At 36.3% G+C, this 16796-nt stretch overlaps 1 protein-coding gene across 2 annotated transcripts; it reads right to left on the bottom strand.

Annotated features, from left to right (window-relative positions):
• Positions 1–2842: 2842 nt before the first annotated feature.
• On the bottom strand, positions 2843–16679 carry LOC116166546 (CLIP domain-containing serine protease 2-like). Of its 2 annotated transcripts, none has more exons than XM_031481535.1 (7): positions 16541–16679; positions 4090–4335; positions 3845–4042; positions 3694–3799; positions 3446–3645; positions 3266–3396; positions 2843–3215 (listed from the first exon to the last, which is right to left on the bottom strand). In XM_031481535.1, exons 1-7 carry the CDS (start codon positions 16584–16586, stop codon positions 2931–2933), a joined length of 1212 nt encoding a protein of 403 aa, XP_031337395.1. In that variant the 5' UTR covers positions 16587–16679; the 3' UTR covers positions 2843–2930. The 2 variants fall into 2 exon arrangements, with proteins under 2 accessions (XP_031337395.1, XP_031337396.1); XM_031481536.1 differs by having other exon boundaries at positions 4093–4335.
• Positions 16680–16796: the final 117 nt, after the last annotated feature.

The following is a 16796-nucleotide window of genomic DNA, read 5'->3' as shown; positions in this document are numbered from 1 at the left end:
AAATGCATCACCATTTACGTGCAAATATACTGGAGTGGAAAATTTCTTAAAAAGTGAAATCATAGTAACGCGTAGCAGAGGGTCGCAGATTTCAAAGTACCGGGACGTGGCCATCTACGACAACGACAATCTGCGAGTCGCAGAGAAAATTCCAAAATTCGACATCGACCGAATCATCAAGTTCAACAACTCCAGCTATATAAAGAGACTTCATTCATAAGGTAAAACCATTGAATAAGCACCTTAAAGAAGTATAACGCCCGTGTTAACTGATGAAATAAGAAAATCTGCCCAGAATTCTGTCGTCCCTCTGTTGTGGGGGAAAGTGAACCACAAATTTAAAGCTAGTTACCGTCTTTGCAGGTTTCTTTACTTCTTTCAAATTCCAACGTTGCCAGACTTTTGGCAAGCGCTTTGAGTTTGAATAAACTAGATTAAAATATTGAATAAGCTTTTATTCAGTGCCAATAACCATATTATGTAAGGGAGGATCGATCTGAAATGTAAGATCATAAGGAACAATAAATAACGTAAAAAATGTAGTTTAATCTAATAAGAAAACAATAAGAACTGTTCTAAGGACCATTATCTTTACATTAATAAACAATCAAACTTTACCTAGCTCCATATAAGGATCTGGTAAATATGACAACACCGTTCAACTCTGATAAACAAGGAAAACAAAGGACCCTAAATATAACTGGTTTCCCTGCTTAAAATAGTCATTATTTACCGCCCGAGGCCAAATATCCTTCAATATTTGTGGTAATTAACCACTTTGCAGTGTATGCAACACACCTTACACCAATTTCAGGTTTTCCTATGTAGTTATACTTCTTTAAAGTGCTTATTCAATGGTAAAACACATTATTCCTTTATACTAATTAAAATCCGACGGCGTAGGTAGGCACATATTTTAAAACTCGCGGTCACCTTACGGAGGAATTAATGACAATTTATTTATGAAGTTGAATTTAACCCGAGGACTGAAGTGCTAAAGTATTGTCAAAAATTAGTATTGTTTAGGCTTTTAAGTTTTAAGGTTTAACATAACTATAATTATCTGCTTTATTTGTGTGTTTAATTAAAATAAATGTTTTCTAATCTAATCCATGTAATGTTTTGCAATCGTAATTATTACCAAGAATAATCTTTAGTAACAGGAACAAAAGGTTCTGAAATTCAAACGCACGCTGAATAATGACAATTGCAAAATTCCTCCAGGCATATTAGAGTGTCAATTTCGGTAGTAATCCAAAATTTTGATTACTATCATTCTGTTGAAATTAATGAAGTACCTAACTGCGAAGATCACAATTATTTCCTCATTTATTTACCTAGCTGGAAGTATCCGAAATACTGAACACCGACATCGACCGAGAAATGAAGGATAAGAAGAATATACACGGTGAATCGATAATTTGTAATCGTCCGTTACAGTTCTCCTTGTAACGCAAGGTAGACGTGTAGGAAGTCCTGATGGACATTGTGGAGAGTGACCATCGACTGATACGATTCGATATTGCAATAGAAACTACTTTACCTACGATCGTTGATTTCAAGCACTTAGATCCGTGTGAGAGACTGAACAGGGTGAAAAAGGTAAGAATGAAAGGCGCAGTGGCATGGGTCCTATGTCAGTCTGCAAACGAAATAAAGTGGCAGTAATTCAACTCATAGTAGTGTCATTACTACAACAATATGTGGTAATGTCGATCGGTGAGTGAGTACTGAATATACAGGTGAAGGAATAATGAATTTCGAGTTGGGTGGATTTTGATCTACCGTTCTTAGGGTGCCGTGCTGAACAATCGGGGCACTAAATTAGGACTTACGACTTAATATTCTTAGTTAGGTAGTTACTAATTATCTATTTCACATTGTGTTGCTTATAACGGACGATCAATAATGAATTGCCGTCGAGTCTCCTTTGGAAGTTCAAGTTAAATATGAATCCCCATGGAAAAAAAATTCCAAAGCTGACTCGACAGCAACTCATTTTTGATCGCATAGGTAAGGAATGGAATAGGTTACTCTTTGATTAAGCGATAATATGGACAAAAACCATCTTCGTATCCGTTCAAATGAGTCAAATCACGATAGCGAATTTTCCTTGTTTAAACTTATCTCTCCCAACTTCCTCTGCCCCTTCACCAATCCGGAACATCATGATACTTGCAAACATGCACAAAATTCTATACAAAAAACCATACGCCTATATCTACACTGGAATCACGCACTGGAAGTTGATGTGACGGATCAATCGTCATGTTATGACTTTTTTTAGAAAAGCCATTGTTTACAGCAAGTAGACAAACAAAAAAAATTTGAAAAGTTGCACGAAAATAAAAAATGTAATTCCGTATTAACAACTATTCTGAAATGAAAATTAAGTACCTTGGCCGTACTAAATTGATTTTAAATAGTCTTTACGCAGTCAATCGTAAAAATCGTTAGGTACTAACATTGTATTTGTACAATGGTACCTACTAATATCATAATACTAATACGGCTTGTCGGTTCACTAACAAGAGCGGCACAATATTAATTTCCTGGCCTAGTGAGTGCTGAATAAAAACTTTGACCTATACCGACATTCCTCAACTTTCATTTCTTCCCCATCAAAGAAAGACCTGTGTTGCCTTAACACCACAAAAAATTGTTAAATTAATAACACTTTTCACCAATCCCCACAAAGACCACAGTAGCGTGAAACTTGACAACCACACCAGATTTAGCCTTAATCAAGTTGGGATTTTAACTGCCCAAACGATCACCTAATCTGAAAACGCCCTTGTATTTCAAATGAAAGGAACAAAGCCCGCCTAAACTAAAGAAAATGAATAATTAATGATTTTTTTACAAAAAATAGACAATACATTCTAGACATGATGGTTGAATTAAATAAAAACAACTATAGTAAGTATAATTTAAGCTTTTATAGTCTTGAGTATCCAAGGAATGTATTCCGAAACCTTTGTGTAAACTCCAGGCCAACCAGCTACTCCACAAGGTGAAGGTCCAAAAGAAACCACTCCCGTTGCGTACCAATTGTAGTCACTAGGAACATAATACAGTGTCATTAAGGGTCCCCCACTATCACCTCGACATGAATCTTTCCCCTCAATTCCACCAGCGCATAATTGACCCTTGGACAGTTTAACATTCTTGGTGCTGTACACGGGTCCACATTCATCCATAGATCTGACAGGAACCTTAAAATGAAATATTCACGCACTTATTAAATGATTACCTAACAATTTACTTGCAACTTCAGCTTGACCTTACTCTCAGATTTCGTCTCGGTTTTTCCCCAACCCGCCACGGTCATATTAATACCCACATAATTTCCTTGTAGCTTTTCCGAAGTAGGTAAACAAATTGGTTTGATAAAAGCTGAAAAATAAACATTTTATTCCTTTAGTGTATCAAGTAGTGTTTTTACTAGTAAATTGAACATCATATTCCAGCCTTAGCAACGCAATATCGTGGTACTGGTTTTGGTCAAAAGGGTCGTACATTTCATGGACAACCACTTCACTGACCGGAACATCAAGTGGAGGATCTGAACAATACTCATATCCACTTTGCGGGATGCAATCCTTTGCCGTTTGAGTATTATACTCCCCCAGGCGGACATTAGATCTAGAAACTGGCATAATTTAAGTCCAATAAATAGTATCGGGCACGTACATTTGCCAAGTCTTCGGCAAATCGCGTCCTTTGACACAATGGGCGGCAGTGAGAATATATCGTTTACTAATTAAAACTCCTCCGCAGTGAAATCCGCTGCCACTAGCTAAAATATGTATTAAAGGTTGGTATAAAGCTAAAATTATCTTACGTTTCCGATATTCGATAAGTGCCATCCAAGGAAACTCATCTAGCTCGGCTACCTGTCCACCAACAATTCTATTCTCTGTTGCGGTCCCACACACACTTCTATCGGGTAGTAAATTTCTAGAAGACACTGGAAACGTACCATCTGGTTTCGTGATACTTGGGTAAACTGGTGGTCTTTCTTTGGTGCTAGACGCTGGAACTAAAAAATGAATAGGATTAGGCAAAAATTTCGTAGAGTGTGCTTACAACCAGCCATGTATCCATCTTCGGACGTTGGTAAGGTATCTTCCTTTCTGTTGTCATCATATTCATCCATACAACAGACTTTTGGATTCCGGCCTTCAAAGCCGCACTGTGATTTTTTTAGAAACATTATCGTGCTATAACTCAAGGATTGTTCTGCCATAACGGATATGTAGTGACACTGTGAAATTGCCTTACATTCGCCGAGCTTTCCGTCGGGCGTTCGGCAGCTTTCATACTTCGAGGTTTCTGAAAGTTAAGATCTTTAAACTCGTTGTACGGCCATGGCTTTTAACAATGTAAGGATATGACGACTATCAGGGCCGATTTATAGGGGCATTGAAACTACTAAAAATATTCTGAGGCTCAAAAAGGCTCTTTCATCGAAGAAAACGTTCATAATGAGTTTTGGTCCTTTTGAAACATTGATGCATTCTTTTTACAAGTTAAGCTCGTCCTGCTTAGCCGGAAGTAGCTATATAATAGTATAGTATACATGTGGTAAACAAGTGTACTAAGGGCTAATGGACTTTCCATTAGTATCTGAACTTCGCCCTTTTAAATCGCGCCTATGTATAGTATACTTTGTTTCAAGGGTGCTGAACCTTTCGTCACACTATCTGACGTCATAGCAAAATTAAGGCAGGTCGTAAATTAGTAGTTGGTTTACATATTGACGTTTCAACTTATTTATTAAGGTGTCACTATCGTTCATCATGATTAGACCGCCCAAGTTGACAATCACTTATAAGGCATCTGGTCCTGATAGGTTTTTTCCTGTTCTTAGGTTTTATAATGGGTAAATGGTCATGTATTTTATGTAGAGGAAGTCCGTTGGTATGAATTAAACCTTTTCCACCGTTTGTAATCACCTCATGTAACCGATTCTTTGCACCGACAATCCAAATGGATACTGCCAGAGCATCCGAAACTCTTTGAGATGAAGTGTATGATGGTTACAGAAAACGCATAGGAACATTTGTAACTTAAAGTTTGTTTAGGCAGTTCGTAAATTAATATTTTGTTTACATAATGTTGATGTGAAATTAAGTATGCTACCAATGTGAAGAATACGCGTTAAGTTGCGCGAATTTTAATGACCCTTAACTAGCCATTTGCAGAAGTAGAATAGGCCATGGTTTATCGGTAAGCCTTTCGCATTTATACATCTTACAAATTTGAGATAAAGCGTAGTCATTATACCACTGGCTCATTGAAATAACAACGCATACATACAGTTTCTGTTCTTTTGCCACACAGTTGAGATATTCGCATAAGGATCTTGAATATCTTCTGATCCGATTTATTTAAAAAAAACGCAATTGTGAGAGAAAACAGGTAGTGAAGAAAAAACTCTCAAATGTTCATATTCAAATCGTATGTACAAAAGAAAAAACGACACTACCACAAATCCATCTTCTGATCCTGCATGGAGTATTAGGTATATACCGGACCCCTTCACCACTTCTTTTTCTAACTGTTTTGAGAGTACCATCTTGCCAGCTTCTTCTAAAAGACCCTTTACTGTATATCCAAGTTTCGTCTAAAACCACAGGTCGTAATGGAAAGAGTGAAGTTTCGTTGTGTTTAAAGTCTCTCAAAAATTGTAGTCTTCTTTGAACTGCATAGGGCTGTTCCATTAAAAATAATCTATTGGAAACGGTGCATCTCCGCCACGTGAATTTCAGTTTCTTCAAACTGCGGGACAAAGAGGTAGCAGATATTTCTACGCCATCAAGTCGTTGAAGATTACTGTGTAAGGAACGGAGTGTAACATTCTCACCTATAAAATCAATTCAATACCTAAGTGTTCTAGCGAACCTCTTCATTCTGTGTATCGGTTCGTCATATTTACCTAATGGTAACGGGAATGACCTAAATTCATGATATGAGCGAATCGAACCATTATGCGGTAAAATTTTTAAAATACTTGTCTATTAACGGCGTTTCTGCACTGTCGACTTGCCTAAGCGTTTTTAACTTTGATGATATTTACTTCACTTTTAACACAAACTACCTAATCAACACTGGAAATCTGTCTATAACGAAAATCGTTTGACGGATTGAAATTATGACAGATCAATTGGTTTATTTGTCACGACTTACGTTAATGACGTAATTTTTTGTCTCAATCGATTTAAATGTAATGAAGAGAGAATCACATTTATGACGTCAGGTTCAGCACCAGTGAAACAAAGTATACTTTGTTTCACTGGTGCTGAACCTGACGTCATAAATGTGATTCTCTCTTCATTACATTTAAATCGATTGAGACAAAAAAATTACGTCATTAACGTAATTCGTGACAAATAAACCAATTGATCTGTCATAATATCAATCCGTCAAACGATTTTCGTTATAGACAGATTTCCAGTGTTGATTAGGTAGTTTGTGTTAAAAGTGACGGAAATATCATCAAAGTTAAAAACGCTTAGGCAAGTCGACAGTGCAGCAACGCCGTTAATAGACAAGTATTTTAAAAATTTTACCACATAATGGTTCGATTCGCTCATATCATGAATTTAGGTCATTCCCGTTACCATTAGGTAAATATGACGAACCGATACACAGAATGAAGATGTTCGCCAGAACACTTAGGTATTGAATTGATTTTGGTGAGAAGTTACACTCCGTTCCTTACACAGTAATCTTCAACGACTTGATGGCGTAGAAATATCTGGTACCTCTTTGTCCCGCAGTTTGAAGAAACTGAAATTCACGTGGCGGAGATGCACCGTCTCCAATAGATTATTTTTAATGGAACAGCCCTATGCAGTTCAAAGAAGACTACAATTTTTGAGAGACTTTAAACACAACGAAACTTCACTCTTTATACATATTACGACCTGTGGTTTTAGACGAAACCTGGATATACAGTAAAGGGTCTTTTAGAAGAAGCTGGCAAGATGGTACTCTCAAAACAGTTAGAAAAAGAAGTAGTGAAGGGGTCCGGTATATACCTAATACTCCATGCAGGATCAGAAGATGGATTTGTGGTGTAGTGTCGCTTTTTGTCTTTTGTACATACGATTTGAATATGAACATTTGAGAGTTTTTTTCTTCACTACCTGTTTTCTTTCACAATTGCGTTTTTTTTTAAATAAATCGGATCAGAAGATATTCAAGATCCTTATGCGAATATCTCGACTGTGTGGCAAAAGAAACAGAAACTGTATGTATGCGTTGTTATTTCAATGAGCCAGTGGTATAATGACTACGCTTTATCTCAAATTTGTAAGATGTATAAATGCAAAAGGCTTACCGATAAACCATGGCCTATTCTTCTTCTGCAAATGGCTAGTTAAGGGTCATTAAAATTCGCGCAACTTAACGCGTATTCTTCACATTGGTAGCATACTTAATTTCACATCAACATTATGTACTTAAACAAAATATTAATTTACGAACTGCCTAAACAAACTTTAAGTTACAAATGTTCCTATGCGTTTTCTGTAACCATCATACACTTCGGTCTAATAATGATGAACGATAGTGACACCTTAATAAATAAGTTGAAACGTCAATGTGACAATATGTAAACCAACTACTAATTTACGACCTGCCTTAATTTTGCTATGACGTCAGATAGTGTGACGAAAGGTTCAGCACCCTTGAAACAAAGTATACACTTTATTCCGTATAACTTCCGTTGCACGTCATCATATTCTATGACGTAATTACTATGCAATAATGCCAAATCTAGTTTTGAGCGATTTAGGTTATGTCACTTGTCAACAAGACAGTGCATTCTTTGTGTGAACAATCCACACCTTAAATAAAATAAAAATAATTTTTATTATTCATTTCGTTAATTGGAACCACAATATACATACAATATACTTTAATAACTTATGAACTGTACAAATGTAGCATCTCTTTTACAGAGAAAGTAGGTACTAAATATAAAATTTTACAGGTTATGTGATGTGATGGATGATATTCAAATTAATCGGAATCATCGGAACTGCTTTCGTGTTCAAAGTTTATAATAATAGTAGCAACGTTTTCAAGATCTAATTGCTTTTCTCTTTCGTACCACTCGTGTATTAACAGTTTCCGTATCCTTAACTGAATTGCGCCACGTTTCGGAAGTTATCGATTGTAGTGATTCTTGTCACATGTTTATGCAATTTTCAATGCTTCGTCCATCTCTACCAATGTGTCGATTGTAATAATTTTTCGCTATGCCCCAAATATGTTCGATAGGATTAAAAACACGATGATAGGGTGGTAATCGTAAAACGAAGTAACCGTATTGCTCGGCTAAGTGGTCAATGCCTTATGCGGTACATTTTAGCTGATTTATTCCTAAAAGTATCAACAAGATTTATATAACATCAAATAATTTGCGAACGTACTTACTGTGCAACCTTTTCAACAGTTCGGCTGTAAAATCATTTTCGGAGAACTGCACATTATGATCACCTAACCACACTTTAATGTTGTTTGTTTTCCCATTATCGAACACAATTACTAACGGGTTATCTAAATTCTTCAGTAATTTCTCTTCAAACCAATGCACAGCGAAAGACGTAGAAAATAATCAAAATCAAATCAAACGAAAAGTAAACCAAAAGCAACCTGTCAAATTTACAAATTTAAACGCGACAACATAGCGAAATGCTACCAATTGTTGCGGCTAAAATAAACTACATGCTTAATGTGTTGCCTAATAAACGAAAGTAAGTTTACGTTGGTACGTCGTTTTCTTCAGGGAATGACGTGCAACGGAAGATATACTGAATAGACCGTATATATTATTTAGATATTCGTTTTCCGTAATGTGATTAGCGTGATTTAATAAAAGACATTATTATTAAAGACATTTTATTATTAAAACAAAAGTTATCCGCGTTAAAAGTATTGCGAACACTGGACAAACACACATTTTTGGCTGTATATGTACTTGATATAACAAAAATGTTTCTTTTGTTCCTTTGTACCACTTTATTACATACCTTTAGGTTACACCCTGCATGATATTTTAAAAATAATTAGTAGGTAGCAAATGAAATCTGATTTTCGGGCATTTTTTGAGTTTAGGAAGTTTCACAAAGACAATCCGTTTTATTCATTCCAGTGCATTTTGTAAATAGATCTAGATCTTGCTAATGGAATACTACAAAGCTAGGCTAGTTTTCAGTTACCATATTATTCGAATGATTTTAAAGACTAACATTTTTAGAGGCTCGTAAAGTTCGTAAGGTACCTACTCATCAAGACCCTTGGAAACTGTTGGAAATCTCGTCATTTTAAAGCGTTGGTGGATTATGGAGATTCTTCGAAACAGTAGGCGACTCTGAAGACTATTTTATAATTTCGTAGATGCCCTTAAGGATTCATAAAAGCTTTTTACAGATAGATTGAACACTGAACAGCTTTCTTTTAAAGTCTCCTTAATGCTTTTAAAGGCTCTTAAACATGTTTAAATGCCATTCAATCCTCTTAAAAGCACTCAAAGAGAATCAAAAAAGCTCTTAAAATCTGGATTCTTTAAGAGAGGGGAGATTTCAAGGACTCTAAAAGGTTCTGGGAGAAGTTTTTGGAACTGTTAGTTTGATTACATTGTATTCTTCATATTTTCTCTGTTATTGGTGATTTGAGCAACCATTGCTTTGTAAATAAGTTTTTGAAGTCACCGAAACTTATGTTGTACTTGTATAATTTTGAATTGATTAGACTGCATTGCTTTTCAATAGAAACTTAGTTAATTGAGTACCGTAAAGTATCTTTCTTAATTTAACTTCTATGCCCCTGACTGTAAGGACAGTCGAAGTGTCAAGTATTTCTAATTTTTTACTCTTTTTGAGTATTAATTACAGTTTTAGCATACGATTAACCTCCGTGTCAAACGTTAGCATTGCTATTGCGCAATTTTTATGTGCAGCGCGATTCACTAACTCTTTTATTTATTTATTTGTGTGGTGGTCTATTACAGATTTGCAGTCGATTCCCTGATTTAACGTTTGAATACATACCATGTACCCGTCAGCTACCACCACATTAACATTATAATTAATTTTAAAGAGCCAAAGCAAATAATACAGTCAATAATATAGTATATGGTGCCATAGGATGATACAAACTCTGCCAATCCACCAGGATGCTGTGGATTGAGCCACTGCCTAAGAGTAATAATGTTCTTGTTGCAGGCGTACTATGCCCCAGATAGGTCTATCCCTTCTTCCAATAGATTTTGATATAATTCCCTTGTTCAAGTCCCTTCTAGAAATGCCGGCCCAATAATTTAATTCCCAAGAATACATGTCCAAGCATTGATTTTCTGTGGAAATTCTTTGATCGTAATCATTCATTCATTCATAATGGTACAGTCAAATTAGATCAAAAAATGGGCATTCCGTGCATCAGATATGTCATCTCTAATTCTTCTTTTAAATTGTTAGGATCAATATGGATGTGAAAAATCCAAGTTTTCGACATTGAAAGACCTGTGCGAGCGACACAGCACTTGAAAATATGTCATTTTTCTTGCGATTTTTTGGTGTTAGTAAGTTTTACTCTTGAAGAACCGATTTTAATGCAATTATTGTCGTATACTTTTTTGAACTAGACAAAATTTATGACAATTTAAGCCCTTAACGATCTCCGCAAGTTTAATAGTTTCCGAGATATGGCGCTTCAACTATCGGTAAATTTATTAGTTTTACAAATTTTATCAAAATTTGCGTTTTTTCTTCGCAGAAAGTAAACTTACAAAATATGCACATGCATATGAATTGTCGTAAGTAGTGAGTCGTAATAAACTTGTTGTTGAAGAAGTGCTAAAAATTACGGATAATGTAAGCAAATTAAATATTGAAGTCGAAAAATATCCGTGTTATATATGATGCGTTATTCATTCAAACCATGGTGTTGTGAGTAAGCTTTCTGCTACTGTCACAGATCTTCTATATTCGGTGTCCCTTTTGAATGGTCGAGCAAGGTCAGGCAAAAGGAAAAAATTCACAGATTTCGAAATCCATGCAACAGAGGTAGTGGATCTTGGTGAAGAAGAAGATGGCAACTTTCTTATCATGGGAGATGCTGGGGATCGAGAGGATATCAACATTCTAGCTCTTTCTGTGCGGATTTATGGAGACTCCTCACCACAAAGTCCCTCCAAACGAACAAAATTATAAAAATGTTCATGAGGTATTTATGCGAAAAAAAGGCAAATTTGATTAAAACTGAAGAATTTACCAATCCTTGAAACGCTGTATCTCTAAAACTATTAGACTTATAGAGCCGGTTAAGGGCATGAATTGTCACAAATTTTGTCTAGTTTAAAAAAGTATACGACAGTAATTGCTTTAAAATCTGTCCTTCAGAACTAAAACTAACCAAAACCTAAAAATAATAGAAAAAATGGCGTATTTTCGAGTGCTGCGTTGCTCGCACAGGTCTTTGGTCATCTGATGCAAGGTATTATGATAATAATTTGACTGGACTATAACCAGACCACACAGAATTGATTTTGGGGGTATTTTTACATCGCATCGCAAAGGTTGTGATTTGATCGTTGGTTCCGGGCCAGAAACACTTCTCGCGAGCTATTGATTGTATGCGTGTTGCACCCGAATGCCCAATGTGAAGTTCTTCGAGTATCTGCTGACTTGGAGGAATGACAGGTCTCGTCGAGGAAGATACAATCGGCGATTATCCTCCTTTCCTTTTTCGGGGACGTCATCCAAGTAAACTGCTGATTGCAAACGTTCGACAGGTCAAGCCTAGTGAAAATATCATTTCCCGAGAGCGAAGCGGGCATTGATGCTGGGAGTCGGAATCGGATATTTGAAGTTTTTTAATACTTTGTTGAGATCCGTGGAAAAATCAGTTGTGACCCGAATAGATCCGTGCTGCTGCTAAGGCGTAGGAAATCGGCGAGATTACTTCCTCATTCTCGAGTTTTCGAAGAGCACCTTCAACCTTGTCAATGGCACCATGAGGCACCGGACGTGCTCGGATAAATTGAGGTTTTGCGTTCTTCTTAAAAGTGAAGGAGGCTTTTGAACCTCGTGCACAGACCCAAAGACGATGAAAGGGGAGAAGAAATTTTCCATTTACATTCACTGCGAGTTGCGATTGGTTATCGGTGACACTGCTGGCTTACATCAATATTGTAGAATCCCAGAGATTGAGGGCTTCAATCGCTGGATTCCCAAAGAGATGTACGGCACTCCGGTGCGCAATATCTCTCAACTCTTCCGACATTATTGCAGTGGATAAGTATATCTATCCAGAGATGGTTATTTCGTGGTAAAGCCATCAAGCTTGTTTACGAAGTAATAAGTAAAATAGCGCCATTTTTGTGGGACGAAAGTCTCATTCGGATTTCGGAAGAATTTAGCGATAAACTATTTGCAATGATGAGTTTTCCTACTTAGCAGGTATCTTCTAGCGGCTTCATACGCTTAATCTTCAGCAGAAAGAACTTAAATGTATTTGGTTTTAATGAAAAGGCCATTGTAAAAGTGCAGTCTGTCACTTTGAAGAAGAAGAGCAGATTATAGTCACTAGGAATAGATCTCAATACTAAATCTTTAATACATTCCTATCCATGCTTCTGGATGAATTCCCTTTAATAGAAGTGAAAGCAATTCGGATATTTTTCGTTTTAAATACCTACGCCACCAAGTTAGGAGGTGTACGCGTGTTAGTCGATGTAATTTGATTCTAAAATAGTTGCTTGAAAGTAAACGCTTAATAGTACATTATATATCAAGGTAGAGAAGTACAGTATTATTGCCTGAGCGCCAAGATTACATCTCGAGGCGCTTGCGCCGAGGGGTGTAAGGTGCGAAGGCAATAATAGACTTCCCCACCGTGGTATATACACTATTTTTTTCACTACTAGCACTTGAAATCCTCTAAATTAACATATTATATTGATAAGAAAGTGAACGGTTGAACAGAATTTTTTGTTTATTAATTTAACATGTCAATCAAGTACGTAGAAGTACAAGTCAAACAGGCCGTATTTTGTTCTGTGATTGAGATATTTTCAAAGAGTAATTTCGTTCGAATTTTTTCAAAATGTAATAATTTTAGGTATGTAATTTCTCTGGAACTGGCGATGGTGACAATTATTCATTTTAGAGAACTTGTTCAAACGTTTATTGAGCGAAATTTCGGGTTGTGTTTTCGAAAAGTGACAGCGTGACAGTTCTCATTATTGACTACTAGTTATAATAATGTCCACATTTTTAACCACTTTGAACAAATGCCGAGAAAGCCTACTTTACAAGTGGAAAAAAGGTTAATAATCATGTCATCAGACGCTAGTAGTGAAAAAAATGAGTTTGTAATTCAAAATTTAATATTGAAAATTTTTAAAATCAGCTTTTGCTATTTCCGTTTCAATTTACTGCACTTTTCATACGAAGTAACACGCCGTCAGGAAAATGACACATTACTAGCGAGAAAATATTGAACTAGGAGCCCCCGTTGGGGCCGAGTATACTTTAATTTCCGAGTCAAGTAATGTCATTTTACTGACGAGTTTTGTATTAAATTTTACCCGAAATCGTATTCTAATATAAAATATAATTTGTATATGTAGTGAGTGATATAGTGATAACAGGAGTCATTATAGACATTTAACATGCGCGACCGGTAAAGTGACGGCGCGGCCAGTAAAGTGAAAACTGCGGCTAGTAAAGTGACAGCGGAAAGAAACGTAGTCTGTTCTGCCTCTGTCATGGAAACTAAAATTTCCTGGCAGAAAGTAGACATGAAAATGAAGGTTTCAGGACGACTTTGGGTAAAAATATTTATTGTCCTCTCACAATAGAATATCCAAAATTTGCGGAAAATAGGATACTTACCTCATTAGATCTATCAACTATCGTACTTCTGGAAGTAAGTAGTTTATAGAAGATTTTGGGACGAGTGACAACTAGATTATCAGAAAGGGCTTTAGCATAGTGGTAGAATGACGAAACTCCAAAATCGGAGGCGTGTGCAGTACAAAATGCTCAGTAGTAATACCCCGAGAGCTTCAAAATTATCGAATATTTCCCGAAAGTTTGGTTGCATAGCAACGGTGCGGTGACAAATTTGGCAGAACAAAAATCCCTGGGCTCGGGATTTTTGTTCTGCCAAAATTTGACACCGCCCGTTGCAATGCAGCAAAACTTAAGGGAAATATTCGATTAATTTTGATGCTCGAGGGGTATTTGGCTAGATTATTTTTCAAATTTGGAAAGTAAACCACTTCACCAATTCTTGTCTTAGTTGCAAGATTTTTTATTTGAAATTTAATAATTTATCACCAATAATCATTAAGTTATTTACATTACACAATTACAAAACTGCAGATTGCATACAATTAATTTAAGTAAAGATTAGTACAATTGAAGGTACAGTTGTTGTAGACATTATTGTTTGTTTTAGGGGCATTATAGCTTGTGGAGGTAGCCGAATTCATTTCAACTGTAGATGTAGGATCTTGCCGCATTTTCTTTAATATTTGTTCATGGTGCTCCTTATCTAGCTGCAAGTATGGTTTTATTGAATTGGCATTGGAGTGCCCGGTAATTTTAATAATTTGCTGCTCCCCAACTCCAGATTTTGCAAGTGTGGATACAGCAGTGGCCCTGCTCGAGTGGTTCGTTATTTTCTTGTCGGTAGTGTTAAGCCCAGCGCGTTTTGCAGAATCGTTCATCCATTTTCCCATAACATTTTTTCCTACAGGAACGTCTTTGTACCAGCCAACACCTTGCAAATCTCTCCAATTGGGGTTTACAGTTAAAAATAAACGGTCCGTCTTTATATTTTTACCTCGAAAAGACAATAACTTCTTTAACAACCTTACCGGACAGTAATCGAGAGCCTCTTCATTTGCAATTAGCCACTTACTATTTGCGCACTTCCGTTCTCCACCTTGTGTTGTCTTTGTGAACACAGGATTGTACTCAATTCTACCAGTATAAATACCATCGTTTCCCAATTCCTCCTTAAAGTGATGCACGAGTGCCGTTAGTCCTTCATTACCCCTCCAAGCCAATTCCACGGAAATGATAATAATTAGTTTTCGTTGCAATCCCTCTGGTGTATTTTCGTTCCAGACGTTCATCATAGCTATTATGTCTTTTTTGTCCAAAGCCGTTGAACTGGTGGTACGTTTGGTTGGATCGGCCTGAAGTGTGCGCCTTTTCGCATTTCTCGCATCCCTAGCTACTTTAAAAGTTGGGTTTTTGAATGGGTCAATCTCTCTGTTGAATTCGTTGAAGTACTTGTCTTGTATCATTTTTGCAGTCTGGTTCCACATAGTTTTCACCACATTTTCTTTATAATTTTCTCCGTTCGATTTTCGCATGTTGAAAGCCCAATCTGTTAAAATATGAGCGAGTTGTTCATTTGAAGTGGTTTCCATTAATTCATAATTCCTGTCGGCGCAAAAGGAAGAAAACTGTTTCCAAACCATGTTTTTCGTTTTAATGGTGTTTAACGGCACATTTTCCTTAGTTTTTTCTTGTATATTTTGTAGCGATTCTACACCGAAACGACTCATTTTAGAGAAAGTGTTGCACTAAACTTGTATTTTAACTTACAATCGTCAAAATTACGATGCCTACTAAGCGTTGTTAAACAAATGTCTTTATAGACATGGGTTGCTATTTGTTTCAAAAATATTTTCGCTGCCTAGCAACAAGCAGGGGTATATCCGAAAAATATCCGAAATAATTCTCTCCAGTAGCTTTGAATACGGCGTTTTCATTGGTCGACTGTTAAATGTGAAAAATAATCACCCATATAATCGATGCACTGAAGAAACTTAGACAATATTTCCTGTTTACCTACCGATACCATAACACCATGCATATTAATAATGTCAAGTGACTAATACTAAGAGGAAATATTATATTCTACGTTCGTATAGGATAGGAGTAATGGTCTTAATTTAAACATTCTTTATACGTCATGCCGATGGTTTCTACGCCTAACCTTGGGGAAAAAAAATCTGTCCAATTTATTATCCATATATAAAAAAGGTGTTTCCATTATATCGTGTGGGTATTAGTTAACGAATTAATTTATTGCTATACTGTCCCCAATTGTCTGAGCTATATTTCGTTCGTATTTTATTTAGTGCCAGGACATTTGGGTACATAGATTACCCTGGATAATTAAGGGATACTTTCAGATCACGGGAAGCTTGCAAGAATCACTCTGGAACCCGTATTTGGATGCATCCAAATTGCGTAAAAAAACTGAAGTGCTTGAATAATGGTAGCCGCTCAAAGTGCAGGCGGGAGACAAATATTTGCTCAACTCTCTGATAATTCAGAAGAAAAACCTGTTAATCAGCATCAGAGCTCAAGGTTTTCCGATAGAGAGCATGTGTATCTGGTCCAATTTAAAACAAACACCTGGTGGTAATAACAATAATCTTCGGCTATTGGTAATCGTAATCATCACGTCAACCTTCAATTAAACAAATGAAACTACTTACGACTGTAAACAAATGCGACGTTCAAAAAAATCCATAATCCTCTCATTGTTTACGAATCCTTAACCACACGCACACCCAAAAATTGCATGAACTATCACTAAATGCTCACAAATGTGTTTACGCCATTAACAATTCGGTATCGCCAACACACAACTTTACGTAGGTACACAAATCAAACCAACAATAAGACAATTAGCTTTAAATGACCACATTAACTTTCAATTAAGGTACATTAGCTAATCGGTATGTGTATTCT

Source organism: Photinus pyralis, unplaced genomic scaffold (genome assembly GCF_008802855.1).
Source record: "Photinus pyralis isolate 1611_PpyrPB1 unplaced genomic scaffold, Ppyr1.3 Ppyr1.4_LG3b, whole genome shotgun sequence".
NCBI lineage: Eukaryota > Metazoa > Arthropoda > Insecta > Coleoptera > Lampyridae > Photinus > Photinus pyralis.
Note: the sequence above shows the minus strand (reverse complement) of the source record. Positions and strands in the feature narration are given on the sequence as shown.